This window comes from Eubalaena glacialis, chromosome X (genome assembly GCF_028564815.1).
Source record: "Eubalaena glacialis isolate mEubGla1 chromosome X, mEubGla1.1.hap2.+ XY, whole genome shotgun sequence".
Classification (NCBI taxonomy): Eukaryota; Metazoa; Chordata; class Mammalia; order Artiodactyla; family Balaenidae; genus Eubalaena; species Eubalaena glacialis.
Genome location: NC_083736.1, coordinates 79,907,705 through 79,934,742, shown reverse-complemented (window position 1 = coordinate 79,934,742; position 27,038 = coordinate 79,907,705). Strand labels below are relative to the sequence as shown.

At 33.9% G+C, this 27,038-nt stretch overlaps 1 protein-coding gene across 1 annotated transcript in view; it reads right to left on the bottom strand.

The window, feature by feature from the left end:
• Window positions 1-26,348, bottom strand: part of KLHL4 (kelch like family member 4) — a 102,151-nt gene extending 75,803 nt beyond the window's left edge. Inside the window, exon 1 of the mRNA XM_061178031.1 lies at window positions 25,927-26,348. Within this exon, the coding sequence (XP_061034014.1) occupies window positions 25,927-26,348 (422 nt within the window). The remainder of the gene's footprint in view (window positions 1-25,926) is intronic.
• Between the last annotated feature and the right edge of the window lie 690 nt (window positions 26,349-27,038).

Below are 27,038 nucleotides of genomic sequence, written 5' to 3'. Positions count from 1 at the left end.
CAGCAAATCTTGGATTTCACTTCTATTAAACTGAATTTGAAGGACTGAAAAGCAATACAAAGCTGAGTCAATACAAGCTATTGAAAACACTTGCTCCAGCAATAGGGAAAAGGAGAAATTTCTTCCTAGACAAGTTCATGGGTTAAAATGTTTGTACGAAAATTTAGAAAAAATGTCTCAACGCAGAAACATTCATTAATAAAGGCGGAAGGTGATATACGCCATAATGATAATCATCAGAGTCTGCCCTTTAAGTGAGATTTCTACAATTCTGTGATATTACAAAGTAACTGGAATCTTTTGTTTTCATAGAAACAATGACAACTGAGAGCTAACCTTTATGATGAAGCTGGTGATCACTCTCACACTTTACCCCTGATGGCAAAAAGGAGAGATTGTATAGTGTTACTTGCTGGAGTTTTGGGTATTTGAGGTAAAAAGTGGAAACTGAAATAAAATGTTTGTGTATTTGTATTTTAAATCAATAATAATAAAGGAGAAGAAAAAAAAACCATTCATGCCAGGTAAGAGAGTTTTAAAAACAAAATAAACAACCTTAAACAGTTTACTTTAAATAAAATATTATTTAAAATAAAATAAACTATAATTGATTATTTATGGGAAATCTATTCCATTATAAAATTATTTTCTTAGATGTATTTCTAAAGTAACCTAAACCATGGTTCTTGTGAAATGGTTATCATCTGTCATGAAATCATTAGAGTTGTGATAGTTTTATATAGTCCTCTACTAGTTAATATATAACATTGATCAACTGCATGGCAGTAACATTCAGGACCTCTTAAGAAGTAAATAAGTAAATATTTCCTATGTAGTCTTTCTCTCTCTCTCTCACTCTCTCCATATATATGTGTATATATATATATATATGTGTGTAAAATGTTCACCAAATATGTAGATACCAATTAGTTCAACACTACAGTTTGAAATGAAAGCTCATATATTTAACAATGCATTTTCATTAAAATAACAAAACAATAAATGTAGTTCATGAGAAAACAATAATAACTGGCCTTTAAGTATGATATTGATTGAATCTTCATGTGAAAAAAAAGCTTTTTAAATGTCATCTTCTTAATTAGTGCACCCTTTAAATAGTGTTATAAAGTTATACACTAGGGACTTTCAGCTATACTGCATTAGATTACTACAGGTGGGTGTATGTTAAAATGCTAAAATGTACAGGGTACGCTAAAACATTAAATAAATTTACCATTCCTTTTTTCAGCTTTATTGAAGTATAATGGATAAATAATATTGTAAGATATTAAAGTACACATATGATGATTTGAAATACTTATACATTGTGAAAGGATTCACCCCATCTAGTTGATTAGCACAACCATCACTTCAAATTTAATTGATTAATTAACTTTTGATGAGAACATTTAAGTTCTACTATCTTGGCAAATTTCAATTATACAATATGGTGTTATCAACTATAGTCACCACGTTAAATTAGATCCTTAGACCGTATTCATCTTATAGTTGAAAGTTTGTACGCTTTTACCAACCTCTCCCTATTTCTTCCATGCCCCAGCCTCTGTCAACCACTTTTCTATTCTGTCTCTATTCCTTTTTTTAAAAACGTACACTCAACAACTCTAGCTATTTTTGAATAATAGAGTTATACCTTGCTTCATTGTACAACTTCCTTCGTCATTCTAGCTTATATCTTTATATTTTATTCTTTTTTGCAACTTTTCCCCCAGCTATATTGAGATATAATTGATATGTAACATTGTGAGAGTTTAAGGTGTACAACATGATGGTGTGATATTCATATATCATATATGTTGCAAAATGATTACCACAGTAAGGTTAGTTACCACTTCTATCACCTCACGTAATTATCACTTATTTTTTGTGATGAGACCATTTACGTTCTACTCTCTTAGCAACTTTTAGGTATATAATACAGTATTGTTAACTATAGTCACCATGCTGTACATTAGATTCCCAGGAACTTATTCATCTTATAACTGGAAATTTGTACCCTTTGACCAACATCTCCCTATTTCCCCCACTCCTCAGCCCCTGGCAACCACTAATCCACTCTCTGTTTCTATGAATTTAGCTTTTTTAGATTCTGCATATAAGTGAGATCATACAGTATTTTTCGTTCCCTGCCTGACTTATTTCACTTAGCACAATACCCTCAAGGTTCATTGCTGTTTCAAATGGCAGATTTCTTTCTTTTTCATGGTTGAATAATATTCCATTGTGTATGTTTATGTATATACATATATAGATTTAGACAGTGTATAAAACTATGTATATGTATACACATGCACACAAACATATATACATACATACATATCACATTTTCTTTATTCATTCATCCCTCAATGGACACTTAGGTTATTTCCATGCCTTGGCTTATGTGACCAACACTGCTATGAACATGGGAGTGCAGATATGTCTTCAAGATACAGATTTAATTTCCTTAGTATATATATCTAGAAGTGGAATTGATAGATCACATGGTAGTTCTTTTTTAATTTTTTGAGGAAGCTCCAAACTGAGTTCTATAGCAGATGCGCCATTTTACATTCCTACCAAGAGTGTACAAGGGTACCCTTTTCTCAACATCTTCACCAACACTTGATATTTCTTGTATTTTTTAATAAAAACCATTCCAACAGGTGTGAGGTGATATCTCCTTGTGATTTTGATTTGCATTTCCCTGATGATTAGTGATGTTGAGCATGTTTTCATGAACCTGTTGGCCATTTGTATGTGTTCTTGGAAAAAGGTCTATTCAAGTCCTCTGCCCATTTTTTAACCTAATAATAACAATATTTTACTATTGAGTTCTTTATATATTTTGGATATAAATCTCTTATCAGATAAATGGTTTACAAATATTTTCGGCCATTCCATAGGTTGATTTTTTTTTAAATTTTGCTTTTCAGTTTTAATTCTTTTAAACATACAATAGAATTTCTTATTGTGTTTTTCTAGATTTCATTGCTTTCCATTTTTTTCTTTTATTTTTTAAATTTATTTTTTATTATTTTTTTATTTTTTATTTTTAACATCGTTATTGGAGTATAATTGCTTTACAATGGTGTGTTAGTTTCAGCTTTATAACAAAGTGAATCAGTTATACATAAACATATGTTCCCATATCTCTTCCCTCTTGCATCTCCCTCCCTCCCACCCTCCCTATCCCTCCCCTCTAGGTGGTCACAAAACACCGAGCTGGTCTCCCTGTGCTATGCAGCTGCTTCCCACTAGCTATCTATTTTACATTTGGTAGTGTATATATGTCCATGCCACTCTCTCACTTTGTCACAGCTTACCCTTCCCCCTCCCCATATCCTCAAGTCCATTCTCTAGTAGGTCTGCGTCTTTATTCCCATCTTGCCCCTAGGTTCTTCATGACTTTTTTTTTTTTTTTTAGATTCCATATATATGTGTTAGCATACGGTATTTGCTTTTATCTTTCTGACTTACTTCACTCTGTATGACAGACTCTAGGTCCATCCACCTCACTACAAATAACTCAATTTCGTTTCTTTTTATGGCTGAGTAATATTCCATTGTATATATGTGCCACATCTTTATCCATTCATCTGTTGATGGACACTTACGTTGCTTCCATGTCCTGGCTATTGTAAATAGAGCTGCAGTGAACATTTTGGTACATGACTCTTTTTGAATTATGCTTTTCTCAGGGTATATGCCCAGTAGTGGGATTGCTGGGTCATATGGTAGTTCTATTTTTAGTTTTTTAAGGAACCTCCATACTGTTCTCCATAGTGGCTGTATCAATTTACATTCCAACCAACAGTGCAAGAGGGTTCCCTTTTCTCCACACCCTCTCCAGCATTTATTGTTTCTAGATTTTTTGATGATGGCCATTCTGAATGGTGTGAGATGATATCTCATTGTAGTTTTGATGTGCATTTCTCTAATGATTAATGATGTTGAGTATTCTTTCATGTGTTTGTTGGTAATCTGTATATCTTCTTTGGAGAAATGTCTATTTAGGTCTTTAGCCCATTTTTGGATTGGGTTGTTTGTTTTTTTGATATTGAGCTGCATGAGCTGCTTGTAAATTTCAGAGATTAATCCTTTGTCAGTTGCTTCATTTGCAAATATTTTCTCCCATTCTGAGGGTTGTCTTTTCATCTTGTTTATGGTTTCCATTGCTGTGCAAAAGCTTTTAAGCTTCATTAGGTCCCGTTTGTTTATTTTTGTTACTATTTCCATTTCTCTAGGAGGCGAGTCAAAAAGGATCTTGCTGTGATTTATGACATAGAGTGTTCTGCCTATGTTTTCCTATAAGAGTTTGATAGTGTCAGGCCTTACATTTAGGTCTTTAATCCATTTTGAGTTTATTTTTGTGTATGGTGTTAGGGAGTGTTCTAATTTCATACTTTTACATGTACCTGTCCAGTTTTCCCAGCAACACTTATTGAAGAGGCTGTCTTTTTTCCACTGTATATTCTTGCCTCCTTTATCAAAGATAAGGTGACCATATGTGCGTGGGTTTATGTCTGGGCTTTCTATCCTGTTCCATTGATCTATATTTCTGTTTTTGTGCCAGTACCGTACTGTCTTGATTACTGTCGCTTTGTGGTATAGTCTGAAGTCAGGGAGGCTGATTCCTCCAGCTCCGTTTTTCTTTCTCAAGATTACTTTGGCTATTAGGGATCTTCTGTGTTTCCATACAAATTTTGAAATTTTTTGTTCTAGGTCTGTGAAAAATGCCAGTGGTAGTTTGATAGGGATTGCATTGAATCTGTAGATTGCTTTGGGTAGTAGATTCATTTTCACAATGTTGATTCTTCCAATCCAAGAACATGGTATATCTCTCCATCTATATGTATCATCTTTAATTTCTTTCATCAGTGTCTTATAATTTTCTGCATACAGGTCTTTTGTCTTCTTAGGTAGGTTTATTCCTAGATATTTTATTCTTTTTGCTGCAATGGTAAATGGGAGTGTTTTCTTAATTTCACTCTCAGATTTTTTATCATTACTGTATAGGAATGCTAGAGATTTCTGTGCAATAATTCTGTATCCTGCTACTTTACCAAATTCATTGATTAGCTCTAGTAGTTTTCTGGTAGCATCTTTAGGATTCTCTATGTATAGTATCATGTCATCTGCAAACAGTGACAGCTTTACTTCTTCTTTTCCGATTTGGATTCCTTTTATTTCTTTTTCTTCTCTGATTGCTGTGGCTAACACTTCCAAAACTATGTTGAATAATAGTGGTGAGAGTGGGCAACCTTGTCTTGTTCCTGATCTTAGTGGAAATGGTTTCAGTTTTTCACCATTGGGGACAATATTGGCTTTGGGTTTGTCATATATGGCCTTTATTATGTTGAGGAATGTTCCCTCTATGCCTACTTTCTGGAGGGTTTTTATCATAAATGGGTGTAGAGTTTTGTCAAAAGGTTTATCTGCATCTATTGAGATGATCATATGGATTTTCTGCTTCAATTTGTTAATATGGTGTATCACATTGATTGAATTGCGTATACTGAAGAATCCTTGCATACCTGGGATAAACCCCACTTGATCATGGTGTGTGATCCTTTTCATGTGCTGTTTGATTCTGTTTGCTAATAATTTGTTGAGGATTTTTGCATGTATGTTCATCAGTGACATTGGCCTGTAGCTTTCTTTCTTTGTGACATATTTGTCTAGTTTTGGTATCAGGGTGATGGTGGCCTCGTAGAATGAATTTGGCAGTATTCCTCCCTCTGCTATATTTTGGAAGAGTTTGAGAAGGATAAGTGTTAGCTCTTCTCTAAATGTTTGATAGAATTCGCCTGTGAAGCCATCTGGTCCTGGGCTCTTGTTTGTTGGAAAATTTTAAATCACAGTTTCAACTTCAGTGCTTGTAATTGGTCTGTTCATCTCTGGAGTTCCTTTAAGTGGCACTCTTAATCCCCTCTCCTACCGCACCAGGAAACAAAGAGGCAAGAAAAAGTCCCTTGCCTCTTAGGCAGCTGCAGACTTTTTCCCGGACTCCCTCCCGGCTAGCTGTGGTGCACTAGCCCCCTTCAGGCTGTGTTCACGCAGCCAACCCCAGTCCTCTCCCTGGGATCCTACCAAAGCCCAAGCCTCAGCTCCCAGCCCCCACCTATCCCAGCGGGTGAGCAGACAAGCCTCTCGGGCTGGCGAGTGCTGGTCGGCACAGATCCTCTGTGCGGGAATCTCTCTGCTTTGCCCTTTGCACCCCTGTGGCTGCGCTCTCCTCCGTGGCTCCGAAGCTCCTGGCCTCCTCCACCCACAGTCTCAGCCCGCGAAGCATCTTCCTAGTGTGTGGAAACCTTTCCTCCTTCACAGCTCCCTCCCACTCGTGCAAGTCCCATCCCTATTCTTTTGTCTCTGTTTTTTCTTTTTTCTTTTGCCCTACCCAGGTACGTGGGGAGTTTCTTGCCTTTTGGGAGGTCTGAGGTGTTCTGCCAGCGTTCAGTAGGTGTTCTGTAGGGGCTGTTCCACATGTAGATGTATTTCCGATGTATTTGTGGAGAGAAAGTTGATCTCCGCGTCTTACTCTTCCGCCATCTTCCGTAGGTTGATTTTTCATTTTGTTGATCGTTTTTCTTTTTGCTGTTTCCTGTACCTTTTTAAATGTAAATAAAGGCTTTCTTTTAAACAAGTGAACACTACATTAACAGTAGTATTTCATAAGATTTACATGGATCTTGTTTAAAAGCCCAATTGATCTTACTCTGATGATGTGATTATAAAAAATTCTGTTAGAAAAATCCTACAAAAATGCATATTCATGTCTCTGTAATTTGGTTGTCAGTGCATTACAGCTAAATAACTTTGTCAAGATACCTAGCCATAATATCCGCATTTCAATACCAGCACCATGTTAAGTGTTTCTTAATACAGGCTTCTAATTTTCAAAATGTAGTGGTCATTTCTAGAATTTGTTCTTCTTAATTAAGTTTCTTTTCTGTCTTTTGGATTGTATTTCCAAATACATCCTTATCTCAGGTTTAAATTAATTTAAAATATTCTCTTATTTGCTAAAGTGGATTTCTGGGATGATATTGTTTACAAGTAACATGTTCTAGTAATTTAAGCAGTGGATGGAATATGATAAATTTAAGGATTCATTTTGATACATGATTGACTTATTTGGATTATGATAAAATTAACCTAACAACATATGGAAAACAGGATCAGAAGCCTGCAAATATATATGATCCTTATAAAACCAGTAGCAGAAAAGCCAGGGCTATTTACAATGACTGCCTTGAAAAAGAGGAAGTAATCTCCCCCAAAATGTGGAAATTAGCAAGATGGATAAAGGCAGAATATTTCAAGCTTGAGGTATTTTTCTAGTACTCCTTAAATTACACGGTGCCTACTTACGGGACTGCCATTAGGAGTCCAGAAGCAAGACTGAAGCATTATCGTCACTGGGCTGTAAAAGCAAACGCTGGTCAGCAACACTCCCTTTAGGTATCTGGCTTTACCTTAACACAAACATTTTCCCAATATAGAGAAATAGCCTGCTTTTTATGAAACTACTAGGCACCTAATTATTGTCCAAAGGGATAAATATGTCACACACACACACCACACACAATGCATCAGTAGTTAACATACCGGGACTAAGGATATAGCTGTTGTTGTTTTTTTTTAATACTAAGGGTACAGTTTTGTAAGGAATTTTTTTTTCTTATTTACTTCACAAAATACTAACATTACCTATGGCTTATTGGATATGCTACTATTATAGCACTTATTACATTTCATCTTGCATTACAGTTATTGGTATACATATTTATGTTCTCTACTAGAATGTAAGCAACTGGAAAGCAGTTGTTTTATACCTCATTTTCTCTGTCAAGGTACTTGGATATATTATGCATTCTAAATATTTATTGACATATGAATGAAGTAGTAGTTTAAAGAGAAGTTTTATTTTCATGTGATTTTTGTTTTCCAGACAGGAGAGGAATTTACAGTAAATACACCTTCTTGAGTTTCATTTACCATTTTGTGTCAGTGTAAAAAACGTGCAGTCTGGATAATTTTAGCTTCTTTAATAGTAGTGAGAGCATCTTGACATACAAAATTGAATCTAAATAGAGTGTCAAATCAGAACACTTCTGAAAAAAGAGCAAGACTTAGTTAGTGGGAAGGTCCAAGGCTTAAAGTATCTCAGATAAGGCTGTCAACATGACAGAATTTTCATGGTTATCTGTTGTGGAAAACATTCCCTTCATGTCTCACAAAGTGCTTCTAGAGCAAGGGTTGACAAACTATAGCCGGTGGTACCAAATCCAACCAGCCATCTGTTTTGTATGGTCTGTGAGCTAAAAATGGATTTTACATTTTCTTACTGGTTAACAGAATCAAAAGGACGCAAGAAAATTGTGTACAATTCCAAATTCAATGTTCATAAATATGTTCTTATTGGAACACTGTCGCACTCATTCATTTACATATTATCTAAGGCTGCTTTTGAGCTAAAGTCAGAGTTAAGTTGTAGCAACAGAGACTGGATGGCCTGCAAAACCCAAAATATTTACCCTCTGTTCCTTTACAGAGAGTTTACCTACCCTTGTAAAACATTCATTGCTTTCATGTCCCACAATGTGTTTCTAGAATATCAACAGACATAAAAGTTTTTATTATCTTATATGCTATATTTTTAGTTTGATTTTACCACAATCCAAATAACACAATGATGCATTAAAGTGGATCTTTAAATGTCTTTAATTCCATCCACTGCTTAGATTACTAGATAATGTTACCTGCTAAACATTACCATTCCAGATATCCACTTTAGTGAATGCGAGAAGGATGTTTGTAATTGACTAGATTATATGTGGAAATCTCCTCAAATGAGAAATTAAATGAAAGAATTGGTAAAATAGCAATGACTTTTTATACCTATTATAAAATAATTAAGTGAATGATTAAGCAATGGCTAAATAATTAGGAGGCAGTTTCTATCACCTATAAGAAACTATAGTATGCTTAACAATCAGCATTATCACATAAGATGAATGAGGCAAGATGAAAATTGTTCAAAATGTAAAATGATAATGTTAACATTAATTGAATACTTATATGTAAGACACTGTTTAATGACTTTATACTTATTGCCTCAATTAATCTTCCACACAACCATATGAAATAGGTGCATATACTTTCCTCATTTTAAAAACAAAGAGAAACTGAGAGGTTAAATAATTCACTTGAGGTTATAACACAAAAAAGTTGCAGAACTAGCCTTTGAATTTTGATACTTTAACTCCAGGGTGAATCTGATCATGCTTTTTTATATAGGATGTGGAAGGAAAATGTCCCTGGACACAAGCACACTTGGGTTGGTTATGGAGCCATATATATATATTTTTTTTTTTTTTGCATAAAACAATGAGCATTGTAGGTTTGTTAGCATGAGTTGAAGATAAATTCCATTGCTCATAACAATTAACTTTTTCTTCACCGTATTAGCCATTTTGTTAGCGTGCTTTTTCATTTCCATTGGTTTTACAAAATAAGTGCTGCCTGATATTTTGAGCAAATCAAATACAAACTGTGGTAGACTACGAAAATAATGATTCTTCTAAGGAGAACAAACAATAAACTACAAAGTCACACTTTGTCTGCTGTCCATAACAATTAACAATTATTCTCTATGTTTGCAGCCAGCAGCATAGAGAATATCAAGAGACAGGAGGAAAACTGGTTTGCATTTGGCACAGCAGCGAGAGAGTATTATTATGTACAAGCTCAGGTCTGACCTTTCAATGATGCCTGCTTAAAATTCATAGATATTGATTCAAGAAACTAATATTTGCAAATTTACATTGGTGCTTTTCAGTCACAGTTCACTTTGAAAATCAACTAGGTATATTTTTATAATCGCATATTATTTTAGATGTTTTGTAGAGAAATGGAAAATTATGAAAAAAATCATGAACACAGGGCATTTAGTACTGCTGAATCCCAGAAAAAAATCATTGAGTGTAAAAATCAGACACTTCAAGCAAAACATAAATTGCCATGAATATGATGTTTTAGCAGAAGGGATCAAACTACTTTTCAGATAGGCAGGAGACATAAAGGGAACTGGAAATACTGGGGAAAAATTTATATTTAAATAAAAATGATGACAAAAAGTTTTAATTGAGAAAAAATAGTTTTATGTCCTCCTTATTACCTTCTATTAAATGCAGCAGATACTGGATAATGATAAGTCCTCAATAGAAGATTCCAGAGAAACCAGCATGAAAACAGTCTAAACCAAAAATGACTCAAAGTTTTAACACTTCTAAGAATATATGAACATATATACATATATATATACTGTATATTATACTGCATATATGATATGCAGATTATAACCTATATATTCTTGGTCATTTTTGAATTGTCTAATCTCATTAAAATGACGAATTCTTGTATCTACTGTGCAGTACTCTCTTCTCAAATATTAATGCATATTTTAACCATAATTATTTATAAAATAGGGAAGTAAAATGAACATCTCATGTGATTTGTTTAATTTTAGTACTTAAAGAGTCTATGCTCTTTAATGAAACCTGAGAAAGTCAAAGGTTTGGGCAACAATGTCCAGCAAGAGAAGCAACTCAAATACAAGATTAGGTGCAGTTTTGGGATCCGTAGTGTTATCTCTCTTCTTTCCAAGTTTTCTCACATAACTCCTTGTAATTTAAGAAGAGAAAGACAAACGAATGAGGATGAAGGATGTAGAGCTAGGTGAAGCTCATACTCAAAACCGCATGAGTGATATACTGTGGCAGAATTTAAGGCTTTCCCTTCTATTTCACCCTGAGACTCTAGAGAGTGTTCACAAAATAAACATCTAAAGAAATAAAATAAAATGAGTTCAGATTATTAATTCCCAAGGTGATCAGTATGAGTAGAATTTACTAAGTAAAAATTTCTAAAAATCATTCTCTCTTTTAGTTAGATGTTCTAACTATAGTAATAGTCCTCCAAAAGTTTAATTGCCACTTTTTTTCAATGCCAATTCTGTCACTTTAACTTATGTTTTTGCTCTGCTAATTAAATTACCATACCTAGCAAACTTTAGTGGGATATAGTAGTTTCCAGAAATAAATATCAATAATACTCATGGTTCATACCCAGTTATGTAGGCATGATCTTTTGACATGGTTGGTTCCTGATGCAACCCTGACATAATAAGTCAGAACATGTTTGAGGCTCAAATTAGAATCTCCTAATTCATGTTGACTTCTGTAGCACTCTGTAGTCCCTTCTTAGAATACCTGAATTAATTATAAAAACCAAATTATAAAAGTTCCCCATGCCCCCCCTTTTCTGGCCATGTGCTCTTAGTTTCCATTAAATGAGAAGAATGAAGTTATAGCTATTGACAAAAATAATTAAATAGATATTGAACAATTTTTTTTTAAAATACTTGAGTAAAATCTGAAGGTCATGCATGATATTTAAGCTAGTTAAGATTTATTTAAGAGTTTCATGAGTAAAACAAATCATATTTATTTAATTGTACCTTGAGAAGAAGGCATGGTTTTTGAAAGCTTGACCTTTTCTAGGAAGTGTGTGTGTGTGTGTGTGTGTGTGTGTGTGAGAAAGAGAGAGAGAGAGAGAGAGAGAGAGAGATTGTGTGTGTGTGTGTGTGTGTGTGTGTGTGTGTGTGTGTAGGTTGAATACTATTTTGGGACCTCTGAGATGAAAGTCACAGAGTCATTCCAGAATTTCCATTTAAAGTTGAAAAACTAGAAAACTATGTAAAATATAAAAAATAAAATCATTGGAGAACATATTCTTTAGAATTCAAATTAATATTATAAACAAAAATTATCTTATCTTTTATTACATCTTCTTGATGTAGTCAAAGAGATGTGTTTTTAAAGGACAACTTGCACCAAGTCAATGATCTCTTGGTTCCAACATATCAACTAAAGCAAAAAAGCTTGGAAAATGTCTAGAAATCTTTAGTTTACTCTTTTACACACATATTCACTTGATTATTTTTCAGCAGTGTAGGTATGACCTTGACCTTAATGGCTCTCTTAGTGATCTGAACACTTATTTTAAATTCAAGAGCCATTCTTCTTTCTAGGGTGATGGAGGTAGGGAGGAGAAGAGATATTATTGTATTAGATATAATGTGTTTTATTTCTTTTGATTGCACACATAGGTCAAAGCAAGCCTTCTGGGAAATAGCACTGTAACAGTGGTAGCATAGATGAGTGATTAAGATGTTTCTCAACATAAAGATGATTTACAAGTCAAAAAAATTAAATAACAGGCTTGAATTCAATAAATAGAGTGTGTTCTGATGTCACAGTGTATACCGTTCTCACTACTATTAATAAACCATTTCATGTATCCTGTGATTTAAAGCCTTCAGTGTACTTCACTAATGGTACTGCATACATCAGTAAAAAATAAGACAAACCTTAAAAATACTAAAGATGCAAATGGTTTAATCATTAAAAATGCTTAATAGTCCATTAGCTTATAAGTGCTTCTTAGATACATTTTCAGAATTAAGCAATCATCATTCAACAAACAAAAGAAATTCTGTTTCTATTTACCTATAAATTAATATATGTGATTTAGTGTAAAATTTTAAAAAATACATATACATGTTTAAATTCTAACTTTTGCAAACAACTTTAAATTATATTTTAGCAGTATGTGATGATCAAGTTATTTAAGAATGACTTAATCAGCTATCCTCTACAGTTTTACTTTAATAGAACCTTAGAAACACTATCAGTTTATTCATTCAAAATAAAAGACAATGAAACACTACTTATTAATTTTGCCAAATATGTCCCCCACATAAGCCTTTTCCACACTTTTTGGCAGATTGATGTTTTAGCTAAATAATGACTAGAATTCTCATGCACCTGTAAAAATCTATGCTATGCTGGAAGGATAAAAGGAAATAATTTTATGCAAGGGGAAATAACTATTATTTAAGCTTGACTGGAAGCAATACCAGATGTTTCATGAATTTTCATGTTTTTGCCAGTATTTTCTTCCCATTTTAATGGCAAAGAACTTTGAGTACCACCAGCAATTTTTATCCATTTATTTTTACAAGCCTCTTTCAACACAAAAGTAAAAAATTCTGTGATAGTCAGACACTTACTAGTTGTATAGCTGTCAACAGAAGACTAACTAAATTATCTAGAGGGCAAGAAAGGGGATTTTAAGACCTTTTGGGTTTGAAGAAGAAAAAGTTGCAGGAAAACTTTAAAAGTTATCTTAAATGTTTTACATAGATATATTTATCACCAGTTTTATATTGCTGAGAGGAAAATAAGAGAATAGGGCCTAATTATTTTAGTATATTTGTTGGTTAGCTTACAGAGAAACTGTCAGTGTTATTTGAATTACCTCCTCATCTTTGAATAAAGTTGCAACATTGATCTACTTAAGAATAACAGCATAAATATGATCTCATTCATTTCTTGATTACCCATACTACTAATGGGCAGAAGCCAAAAGAGTAGATGATTCCTTGACCAGAGACACTCTTTGTGTTGTTCTTGAACTCCTGAGTGTATGGAGAAGCCCCTGTGTGGTGACAGACAATTTACAAAGCAAAACATCTATTCTCAAAATGACTGAATATTTTAGATATTTTCTGCAAACAGTAGAATGAACAAGATGATTTAACTATTTTTTATGGTAAAAAGGTATGTAAAATGTCCTAATTTATGTCTTTGATGTGGCAGTTATCTGATGTGAAGTGTAAAAATTATTTCATGTATTTACTTTTAAGAAATTCTGTAAACAGGCTAACATAGGCACTTTTAGACATCAGCTATAATGATGATTGCACACTCATAAATTTATCAAAAGGAAGTAGCTGAATATGCTATTAAGAGAAGAGCGTGGGGTTTCCCTGGTGGCGCAGTGGTTGAGAATCTGCCTGCTAATGCAGGAGACACGGGTTCGAGCCCTGGTCTGGGAAGATCCCACATGCCACGGAGCAACTGGGCCCGTGAGCCACAACTACTGAGCCTGCGCGTCTGGAGCCTGTGCTCCGCAACAAGAGAGGCCGCGATAGTGAGAGGCCCGTGCACCGCGATGAAGAGTGGCCCCCGCTCGCCGCAACTAGAGAAAGCCCTCGCACAGAAACGAAGACCCAACACAGCCAAAAAATAAATAAATTTATTAAAAAAAAAAAAAAAAAAGAGAAGAGCGTGGTTAAAGTCCAGGAGTTAGGAAATTTGGCTTATAGTTACAGTTTTGCCACTAATTAGCTATAGTCATTCTATGTTTTAGGCTTTTACCACACCTGTCCATTTCTTTAAAAGTCCTTTCTAACCAAAATCTTAAGATATTTGTAAATGTGCAGTTTTTATAAACTTCAGTCAAATGAAAAGGGATAAAAAATTCAGAGCATAAATTTCCTTTTTCTTCATCTATATAGTAGTTATGAAAATAATTATAACATATATACTTGCTTTGATCACATGTGGGAAATTCAAATGTATGTACTTTTATTTCTTTAATATAGAAATAAAAATCATCTTGATATTGATACATTAGTAAGATGTGCCCTAATTGCTATCAAACTTGCTTTATCCTTAAGCAAGACAAGTTATTTAGATCAGCCAAATGCTTCTGAAAGGAGATTACTTAACATATTAATTATCTTAATCAGATTCATAATTTGTAGAGAAAGGCTTAATTTTTCATCTCATTTTCTAGCTCACTTAGAATGACAAAAAACAATTTCTCCTTTTTACTGTTTTTGTTTTGGGTTACAATTTTATACTTACGTACTTTGAATGTATTACCTCATATGGAGAGCAAAGAAAACATAGAAGGTGAAGAGAGCAACTCTCAATTACTAAAAAAAAGTAAGGAGAAAGTAAGAGAAGAACAATGAATTAATTATGAGAACTGAGGGGGGAAAGCAGGTCTGCAGGCAGTTTGCCAAAATATAATCAGTATTTTCAATAAGTATCTATAGTATATATAGCATTATATTAGTAATCGTTGTCCAACCTTCAAAATACCTCACCTGAGAGTTGAGGGACCACAATGATGGTAAAGTGTCTGTTTCCGCGTTGAAACATTAACAATAATAAAAATTTTCCATGTGGTTGAAATTTGTTGCTATTCTTGGATTAAATTTTCTATGTTTGCATTTCAACACGTCTTGAGTCATTAACCCTACTTCCATCTTAATTATCCTGGGTAGCTTCTATATTAAACACTAGGAGATCTGAACTGAGTTGCTACCTTGTAACTGCTTTTAAAACTTTTATTGGGAGGGTGTGCTTTTCCATTCCAACTGGAAACTCCATAAGGGTAGGATATATGTTTTTATTCCTTTGTCATCCTTTCACAGAACTTAATAAAGTTCATTACACATGGAAGAATGAAAGGCTAAATTAATGCTGCTGACTATTTTTAAAGCATTTTCTTGGTCAACATTTGAGAACTTAATGTAAATCATAGATTCAAGTGTATCTACAATTCTGTATATAAAGTACAATCAATTATTATGCTTTATAATCTATTATACTTTATATAAGGCCTTGCTGTTTTATTTATTGCATGTTTACAAATATATCAAGTATTAGGATCCTATAGGAATCCTGACAAATTAGGCCTGCAGGAGCTGATGAAGTGTTTTTTAAAGTTTGGTTCAGAAGTTTGTTAAAAATTCAGATTCCTAAATCTCACCTCGAAACTAATAAGTTAAATTCTCTGGTAGTGGATACTGAGTAACTACATTTTTAACAAGCTCCCCAGATGATTCTTGGGCACAGTGAAGTCCAAGATTCTATCTGCACTAACAGGAAAGAGAATTGCCCCAGGTATAGCTCATTAAACTAGCGTCTCTGAAAATGATCTGCCTCCCACACTCCATTACAACCAACATAATACTGGAAGTCCTAGCCAGAGCATTTATGAAGGAAAAGAAATAAAAGTTATCCCAATCAGAAGAGAAGAAGAAAAATTATCTATGTTTGCAGACGACATGCTCTTATATGTAGATAACCCTAAAGACTCCTCAAAAAAGCTGGTAGAACTAATCAACAAATGCAGTAAAGTTGCAGGATACAAAATCAACATTTAAAATCCTTTCTGTTTCTACACCAACAGCAACCTACCTAAAAAGGAAATTAAGAAAACTATTCCATTTGCAAAAGTGTCAAGAAGAATAAAACACTTAGGAATAATGAAATTGGACCTTATGGCATACACAAAAATCAACTCACAATGGATTAAAGATTTTAATGAAAACCTGAAACTATAAAACTCCTAGCAGAAAACACGGGGAAAAAGCTTCAAGACATTGGTCTTGGCAATAATTTCTTGGATATAATACCAAAGCACAAGCAACAAAAATGAAAATAGACTAGTGGGAATACATCAAACTAAAAAGTGTCTATATGACAAAGGAAACAATCAATACTCAAGAGGCAACCTATGGAATGGAAGAAAATATTTATAAACCATCTGTCTGATAAGGGTTAATATCTAAAATATGTAAGGGACTCACACAAGTCAATAGCAAAGAAACAAATAATCTGATTTAAAAATGGGCAAAGAAATAGACATTTCTTCAAAGAAGACATACAAATGGCCAACAGGTATATAAAAAGGTGCTCAACATCATGAATCATCAGGGAAACACAAATCAAACCCACAGTGAGATATCATCTCAAATCTGTTAAAAACACTATTATAAAAACAACAACAACAACAAAACAAACGATAACAAGTGTTGGCGAGGATGTGGAGAAATCAGAACCTTTGTACAATGTTGATGGGAATGTAAAATGGTGCAGCTGCGAAGGAAATCAGTTTGGAACATCCCCCAAAAATTAAAAATAGAACTACCACAGGGTTCAGCAATCACACTTCTGGGTATATATCTTTAAAAAAATTGAAATCAGTTTCTTGAGGAGATATTTTCACTGCCATGTTCATTGCATCATTAGTCACAATATCCAAGACATGGAAACAGCCTAAGTTTCCATTAACAGATGGATGCATAAAGACAATGTGGTATATACATACAATAGAGTATTATTCGCCTTAGAGAAATCCTGCCTTATACAACAATATCGGTGAACCTGGAGGACATCATGTTAAGTGAAATAAGCCAGTCACAGAAGGACAAAAGCTGTATTATTTCATTTATATAAAGTACATAAAATAATCCAAATCATAAAAACAGAGAGTAGAATGGTGGTTTCCGGGGACTGGAGGGGAGTGGGAAATGGAGAGTTGTTGTTGAATGGATGGAGTTCCAATTATAAAACTTGAATAGGTTCTAGAGATCTGCTCTACAACTTTGTGTCTATACTCTATTGTGTACTTAAAATTTTGTTGAGAGGATAGAACTCAATTTAAGTGTTCTTGCCACAATAAAAATAAAACAAAGCTAAAAAGATATTTTTGAAAATTAAAAATCACTTGTTCAAATGTATAGTGAACTGTTCAGAGTCCTGGAATCCCATTCAACTAGACCTTGATAAAAAAAAAAAAAAGCATCATACTTTTTAAAATCTAAACATCCTAAATGGATATTCCACATGTCAAGTCCTATACTTTCTATTTTTTTCTCACCACATTTTTTCCCTTAAAGCATTATATCTATTAACATGCTTTCTTTGCTACCATTCATTACTTTGTTTTTCCTGTGTAATGGAATTTTGGAGAATCTGAGGAAAGCAAGTGGAATTTCTCCCTAAAATTATTCACAGACACAAAATATTTCAATAAATTCTTGGAAGTTAAAAAACCCAGACCTCTAAGATAAAGTCCAGATACTCCTTATTCTGTCTTTTAAGATCTTCCATAATCTATGCCTGACCTTCCTTTCTTGCTTAACTTTGTACTATTCTCCAATGTATATCATTCACTTCAGCCAAAGTGAAATCTGCCATTTGAGCACACCTTAAATTTCTATATTTCAGTGCCTTTTTCAAGGTACTGTGTTTGTCCTCCTACCTAGAATTCATTCTTCCCCATATCTGTATCAAAACGCTATCCATCCTTAAGACTGATCTCAAATCATGCTCCTCCATGAAGCATTCTAAGATTGCTCTGGTCAGAAGAATTATTTCTTGTCTTTGAATGCCTAGCGGTTTCAATGACCAAGCAACTTAAACTGTTTTTGCAATACACTCTTTTTTTTTATTGCCATAAACCTTCCAAGTGGATGCACTTTATCTCCCCAACAGTATTTTAAGTATCAAGTGGGAATCAACATCTATTATTTATCTTTCATCTTTAAAGTGCCTAAGAAAACATAATGCATACAATTGGGATTCAATAAACACTTGTTGAATGGTGGAAACAAATGAATATCAACATCTTATTTAAGCAATTGGCTTGTTGAATGTTACAACAGAATTCAGACTAAAGAGTTGCCTAAAGTGTTATGTGACAGTCTGTTACACATGCAATTGTTTATTAGTATTGTTATAGCCAATGTAATCAACATTAGCCAAAAAAGGACATCTAAATGCCACTGTGTTGAAGCAATCTAGTTATACAGGGAAAATGTGGACAAAAGACTTAACAGTTAGTTTCTATTGAGTGAGCTAAAAGTGGAATGACCAAGAACCAATCACATGTTAAAGACCTGCCAAAAACACTTACAAGGTGTATAGTATGGCTCCTGAAGAAACAATAGCAATACACAGTGTGTAAGGAGGGCAACAGGTCTACATTCTGTACAATAGCATTTGAAAGCATGAAAAGGATAAGCCACTTTGACTAACAGTAACAGGCTAAGAAAAGTTAACCAGGAGTAAAAAAGCATTCACTTCTGATAGTTTCAATAAACATGATCGCTGGTATTGCTCTCCTCCAGTGCAAATGCTAGTATTATATCTATATATTGATTTGGGAAATAATTATTTTACAATGTTTATTCAACCTTATGTTGAATAAAATTTCAGTAATACTTTTTCCATCCTAAAACATCAGATAATGAAAACTATTTGATTTTGATTTTCTCACTTTTAGTTACATTTTCTTAGATAGTTCTTTTTAAGTCTATTTACAAAATCTTATTTCTCAACCACTGGGATACACATTTTCCATTCTCTTTAGTGAAATTGTAATCTTAATGGAATGGAATCACCATGAATAAAATATACTCAATGGCTGTATTTTTCATTTTAGCATGGAGTAATAAAGATTTTTATATAAAGAAGTTTGTTTTATATGTGCCATTGTTTTCCTCCTAAGAGATAAACCACAGACAGTAATATGAAGAAATGGAAAAAAAGTGGCAGGCCATATTTTCATTTGAAAGCTCCAGTAAATATATACCACTTCATTAGCAACCACGGTGTTCTGGAGTGATTAAATAAAACTGAGTTTATTTATACCCAACTATGACTTTATTAATTGCTATGCCCTTAAAAGTTGGTCCAAACCAAATGATAGAATCAAGATCATGGGGTTAGGAACTGAAATTGCATGTAGTTTTTAGTTGTTAACAGAACTTTAGCTGATTTCCCTAGGATTGCCCTTAGGATAAAATCTTGTTGCTAATGTATAAGATTTTTGCATGGAGGAGGTAACAGCCCACTGATTTTGATTTGGTATCCTTCTATTCAGTTGCCAAAGAACAAAAATAAACAAAACTAACAAATAACAAACAAATAACGTACTCAATTCTTAAAATTGGGTGGTCTTCTAGTATTTATTTACTAAATCTATTTACTAAGATAGCCTTTGCTAAAATATTGTACATTTTTAAAGAAAAATTGTGATAGTATAATGATAGTATAGGGAGTTCCTATAAACCCCACATCCAATTTCCCCTATTATCAATATCTTACACTAGCCTGGCACATTTGTTACCATTAATTGACCAATTTTGATACATCACTATTAATTAAAGTCCATTCTTTATTCAGATGTCCTCAGTTTTTACCTAAAGTCCTTTTTCTTTTCCATATTGCATTTATTCATCATGTCTTCTTAGGCACTTCTTGGTTGTGACAGTTTCTCAGATTTTCATTGTTTTTGATGACATTTACAGCTTGAAGATTAAACACCAGGCATTTTGAAAAATGTCCTCCTATTTGGATTTGTCTGATGTTTTTCTCATGATTAGATTGGGATGGGGGTGATGGGTTTTATGGAGGTAGAAGACAGAAGTAAAGTGCCATTCTCATCACATCATACCAAATATATATACTGTCAACACTACTGAGCAATTTTGATGTTAACCTTGATTACCTGGCTGAGAGAGTATTCTTCAGGTTTCTCCACTGTAAATGTACTCTTCCCCCACCACACTTCCATGTTATACTCACTCTTTGAAAAGAAGTCACTATGTGCAGCCCACACTTAAGGTACAGTGTTCAGCTCCACCTCCTTGAGGACAGAGTATGTACATAAATTATTTCAAATTCTTCTGCACCAGAGATTTGTTTTTTCTGTCTTATTTATTTAATCATTGATTTATGTCAATACAGACTTAAATGTTTATTTTTTACTTAGGTTTATAATACTTTTGTTTGTTTGTTTGCTAATATTGTTCCAGCTTTGGCCATTAGGAGCTTTTTCAGTTGGCTCCTGTGTCCCTTTGACATACCCCCATGATTACTTTTTTGAGGACTTTCTACTTTATGGCACAAGATATTCCAGATTCATCTTGCAGAATATTGACTTATGTTTCTTTATTAAGGATCCAGTGTTCCCCAGTCCTCCACCTCAATTTTAGTTTTTCATCTCCTTCAAATATAAGAATTTCACACTGATATACATATACACATATACATGTATACATATGTGTGTGTGTATGTGCATGCGTGTATATGTGCATATATATAGCATTGAAACTATTTTTACTTATAAGGTCATAGGAAAGAAATAAAAAAGATTAGTATTAAGGGATTGATGTCTTACAAAAATCAGAAAGGAGATATACAAGTTTAAAAAATAAACTTTAAAGTACTAAGTGGTTGAATATTTAAGCAATGTGTAACAGGTCAATGCAATTAATATGCTGCTCCTGAAGTCACATATTAAGTAGTACCACATACTTTAAGTTCTTTATTTATATTTCCAAATGCAGAAGAAAAATGATTCTTGTCTTTCAAATATCAGAAATAACTATAGGTGCTTAATCGTAATACTTAAAGAAACATGGCCCTAACATATTTCCAGATGCCTAGATGGAAAGGAGTCCCGATTTTCTCAAATATTAAATATATTTTAATTAATGTTAACTTAAATATATATGCAATACCACAACGTTAAGAATGAGTCGTGTGGACCATGGTACCTCACTCTCAGGAAAGAGGCTGTGAGTAGCAAGGATTTAAAATCAACCAACATAAGTTCCATTAGGAATTAGGAATGTTAGGAATAATTGCACTAAGTTTAAATTATATGTTAAAATATTCTAAATTTAGTAAAGCAATTGAATAACTTATGTAGTTTTATATGGTACATTTTAACCCATCGACAAAAGGATTTAACCTTAAATTTTCTATAAACAACAATAAAACTGTAGTTAGCTCCTTATTCTTTCCTTTGAAGTAACAGTTTCTACTGAATAATGCAGTGTGAAATTAAGTAACGCAGGCCTAGTTCTGAACTTTAGAAGGCCACATTATCTTTGCCTTGTAAGAAGATAAGCAACAACAACAACAGATATCCAACAAAATAATACCCAGAGAAAGATGTGAATGTTACCTTTACATTCAAAAATTTTCCTTAGGAACATGAGAAAATATATGTAAAATATTTAGTGCCTGGAACATAGTAAAGGTCTACAAAAGGTACTTCTTATTATTTTTACTGTTGTATTATTATTGTTACTTTTCCAAAATCATCTGTTACTACTTTCCAAAATCATCTGCTACCACTCTCCCCTTTGAAAACCCTACTCCAGCTGCACTAGCCTCCTTGTGTTTAAACATATCAAGCACACTCCCATCTCAGGGCTCTTGAAATTGCTGTTCTGTCTTCCTGGAAAACGCTCCCTGTAAATACCCAGGTACCTTACTTCTTACTTTATGAGAAAAGATATTACAATAGGCTTCATTATTTAAGATTTCTCTTATGCATAAATATTTCCCAAGCATATTCCATATCACAGATGTATCTGTGTTGAGGATAAAGACGCACAATACACTTTGGCCCTATCTGAATTGTTTTGTTAAGAAAGCAAATACACCATCATGTGTCCATTTTCACAAAGGACACAGGCGCCACTGTACATGAGGCATATGGTCTGCTGGCTGAATAGCCAGAACCTCAGAGGACAAAATGGCACCATGGTTAACAGGATGGCTGGAAAGTCTCCTCTGTGACCATGGGATATGCATGTGATCTTAAAGTCACTATAATAAACAACAAGTCAGGACACATTTTTGAATTCACCAGTTAAGGGTGTTTGGAACATTAATCAATGGACTGTGTGGGGACATGTGGCATTGATGTGAATAGAAAAAATATGGATGGAGGTTAGGGGCTCCCCTGTAGCACAGCAACAGTAACCTCTCATTTGTTTGAATTTTTGAGTCAGACATCCTCATGGCTGCCTCTTCATTTAGATGACCTCACTTCATTTAGATCTCTGCTCAAATGTTACCTCATCAGAAAGGCCTTCCCTATCTGAAGGAGTATCCCTTCTTCACTCTATTCCCTCTAATTATTTTTTCTTCATACTACTTACAACCACTTAAGTACCACATTTTGGTTTATTTTTATTATCTCTCTCTCCCCATTAGAATGTATACTCTATGAAAACACATTCTCTGTTTTGATCCTGTTTTATCCCCAGTGCCTAGAAGTGTGCCTGACACCCAATGGTGCTCAATATTTGTGGAATGAATTATTAATTAATTCTAAGTCTTATTCATCCAATCCCCCCTTCTTTGGGATATCAAAGTATATAGTGCCAGCTGCTCTTTTTTTTTTCTAGGCAAGCTCACTTGAAAATTGAAAAGGTCTCAAATGGAGGGAATTTGGAGTCTTGTCTAACAATGCAATACTGGCAAAGATATACAAAATCATATATCATATATCATACAGTTAGTAATTTATGCAAAGACCAAAAACCGCAACAGGTAGTATGAGGGTATGATCCCCATTCCTGCTAATTCCTTAAAACTAAACACCCCTGTGAATCTCCAGCTTTGCACTGGGGCATGTTGTTCTGGGCCCATACACAGATCATCAGCATTTTATTCAATGTTCTCAAGCGCAATGAGGAGATAACCGCATTTGTCTTGGCAAATGCAGTTTACCACTTTATACACCTGGGTACTTAGGCAATCATCTCTTTATGAGCAGTTAAAATATATATTTTATATATATATATATATATAATCTTATAACTAAATATTCTGTAATATAAAGGCATAATCATAATACACTTAAAATATTCTGATTTTTGGAATTCTAAGGATGAAATAAAGAAAAGAAAGGACGTTGAGCAAGGTCATTATGGGGAAGCAAAGATGCAGAGTTAGTAGATAACTAGGACAAAAAGAAAATGATAATTGAGCCCAGGCCTCTGATGACAGGCATACTGATATATGCATACTCACGGTGTGGGATCATGATACAGAGTTGCTCATAAATGAAGTACATACTATACTTCAATTACATAGGAATGTATTGGGGTTTTTAAATCCCATAAAAACATATTAATATAACTTTAATACCTTGGCTTTACTATCTGTTTTAGTAATAATGGTAGTTTATTCAACTATATTACATGTTAGTAATTTAGTCCATTCTCTCTATTAATCCCCTGCAATATTTGTAGGAAGCAGGATGGCTTAAAGACCTTTATTTTGCCCCAAGTGTTAGAGCCCATCTTGTGTTCTCCACACTGACTGCCGTTTTTGTTTGTTTGTTTGTTTTTTTAACCACAAGAGTTCTATTGAGGGGATAACAGGTTGCTGCCAACTTCGCAGGATTTTTTCCTCCTGCTTCTCAATTTTGTTGAAAAAGAGAGGCATTAGAAAAACGGGGAATAAGAGAGTTCCTTATCAAACTCTCTTTACCCAAGATGAAACAATTCAGAATGGATAATGATAGATTAATAAACCATCATATTTCAATTAATAAGGTCCTCAATTTACCCCTTCTGTTCTGCTTAAAATATCCTTGGCACATCTATAAAACCACTTCCTGTATTTATTTTAAGAAAATATTAACTTTCCACTGTAACCATATGATATTTAACAGAAAATTTTTTAGAACATGAACACTATCAAGAATAAAATAAAAAGAGAAATATATTTAAAAAATATTACTTGGTGACACTTTATATTTGATATTTTATCTGGCATTTTTATTTAGCAGCTAATTTATTGTAAATATATTCTCATGCTGGAAAATCAGTTTAGGGATCCTCAAAGAATTTTGTCAGGAAGTCACAGTGGATAATTTAAATTACTCTACGACAGAGTCAAATGTGCTTAATATTAACTTCCAAATTCAGCAGTTTTTAAAATTGTTGTTCATGGTGAGGGGAAATAATTTGAAAACCTGCTGAATCTAAAGTATAGATTATATATTACTTTGAAATCCAAGTATTTGTACTAAATATAACCTGCAATCCCAAAAGTTATATAGCATTTTCTGGAGTAATCACAAAAATATTTAGGAAAATTCTTACATACACATTTTATTTCTTAAGACATCTGTATCACAATCTATTATTATACTTAAATTCATTTCAAAAAATCATTTCATTATTTACATTTCATACAGAAAGACTGAGTTCGTATAAAAGTATCATTTTGCACAGTTGCTTTGTCTTTTGCCATAATGTTGTTATGCTGTTTTTTCTATTGATTATGTTTTGAAATTATGGAAGCAAGGAACTGTCAGGTAGATATATTGCAAAAACATATCTAGAAGCAAATTTGTCAGTCCTTCTCCTCTAAACTTATGTAGAGACACAGTATACCAAATATCCAGATTTCTAAATAAGTTAGCATACCTTCACGTTGAACTGCTATAAAATTTAAGACATTTCAAAAATACCTTTTTCTGTAGCTCTTTTACACTTTAATTACATTACCAAAATCGTTAATTGTGTCTACAACATGTTGGGGAAATAAAATCTGATAATGAAAAAAGAGAAAAAAAAGTAAAGATCTACTAGATTAAGTTATGTTAGACAATATTAGAGGAGGGAACATAATTTCCTTCCACTCAAATAATTCTGGTGGACAGAAAAATAAAGTCAAATATTTTATGAGCTATACTTAAACTATACTTTATTATCACTTCTTATTCAATTTTAATATTCTGAAACACCCAACATGTTCCATTTCCTACTTTAAGATCTCACTGCTGTAAGCAACATTTCATTACTTGCTTTATGCAAAATATTTTCATAATTGAAAACTAGCTATGAAACTAACACAACTTGAAATAAATCTCAAATGCCAAAGGAAACTGTTCTGTACTCTCACATAAAGATAACATTTATCAAGCGTCAATATAGCAACCACGTACTAAGGAGCAGATAAGGATGTGCTGAGCAGTCGGAGCTTGTATTTTGTCAGAGTTGGCCTGACAAAGTCAGAAAGAGTTCTATATAATTCATCACACTTGTACAAAAAATCGTAACTATTTGAACATTCAAGCCATAGAGGATATATACAGAAAATTAGCAATTATAATAAACATCTCTTAGAACTGAAACAGTATTCTTAATGGAATCGGAATGGAATAGGAAAAGTAAACTCACAACTCTAAAGCATATATCCCACTAATTATCAAAATGAATGTATTATTACTATTTTCCTTTATAGACTTAAAGGAGGGGGTTACTTGGAGACCCTGATTGGCTGCATACAAATTCAGAGATTATTATAACACTTTTATTTAAACATTAAATAAGAGTTTTAGAGGATAAGTTAACCTAAGCTATGACTTTGTTGTTATGTTTTCGAAAACTCCTACCTTGCTGTAGAATCTTCTGTATTGTCATCAGCCATCATCTCCAAATCTTGTGAGTGTTTCTCACAAGCTTCTTTGAACAAATTCTCCTCTGGAAGTGCTTTAGGAGTATCTTCATTTGATCGAAGATGTTCTATCAGGTTTTGTGAGTGCCAATTCTGAAGGGCTCTTTGATGGGCAGGGGCCGATCCTGGCACTGGTGCCAGTATGTTGTGGTGGACAGGACTATTGCTTTTCTTCAGTCCATTTCTGTCCCGAGAGTGGTTCTTCAACCTGCCCTGAACCGGGGTCCCTCTATGCTCATATCCTTCCTGCTGAAGGCAGTTTCCAGTGTTGGGCGAACCTTGAGAAGGATGACTAAACCACCTCCAGCGTAGCCTTAGGATCTGTTTCACATCAAACTCTTTCTTGCCAGACACTGACATCGTTGCAGGAGGAAAGACAAAAGCCTTCTCTCACAGAAAGGAAACAGCCTTTGTTATCTCTTGTTTCTCTGCCTCTTCTGTAGGACTAACAAAAGCACAAGTGCCGAGAGCAGTCTTTCTTGCTCCCCCCTCCCCCGCTGTCTGTGGTATACTGTGAATACTTCTAGCTTTCCAGCTGAAGCAGAAAGCTGCAGCTAACAGTGTAGGTGGGAACCCATACTGACAGGATGATGAGGTCAGACCTTAAACAAGTAAATCAGCTTAGCACAGGAAAGCAGCTACCACAACACACTCCAGCTGCTAGATTTGCACGCTCCCAGCCCTCCCGCCTGGACTTGCAAATATCTAACCCAGCTCCTTCCTAACTGAAGTACAGTAGCTTCAGCCTTTAAATCCAAGCAAGTGAGCAAAAGCAAAGTGTTTAAACTAACTTCCTTCTAGATCCCACTCACCCCATCCCCTGCCAGATTTCATTTCCTGGCAACCCACTTTTAAAAATGTGCCACTTTGTCCTAGGAGAATTTGTAACAAGGAATTCATTATGATCTATTTTGGGGTTCTTATGGAAAATTTTATGGTGGTTCATTAAGGGAAAACATCTTGTCATCAGTCCCCTCATGCACGTTTGTAGTTATTTTTACAAAATATCTGAAAATGTGAGTGTCTTTATAGAAATATTTGGTTGAAAAC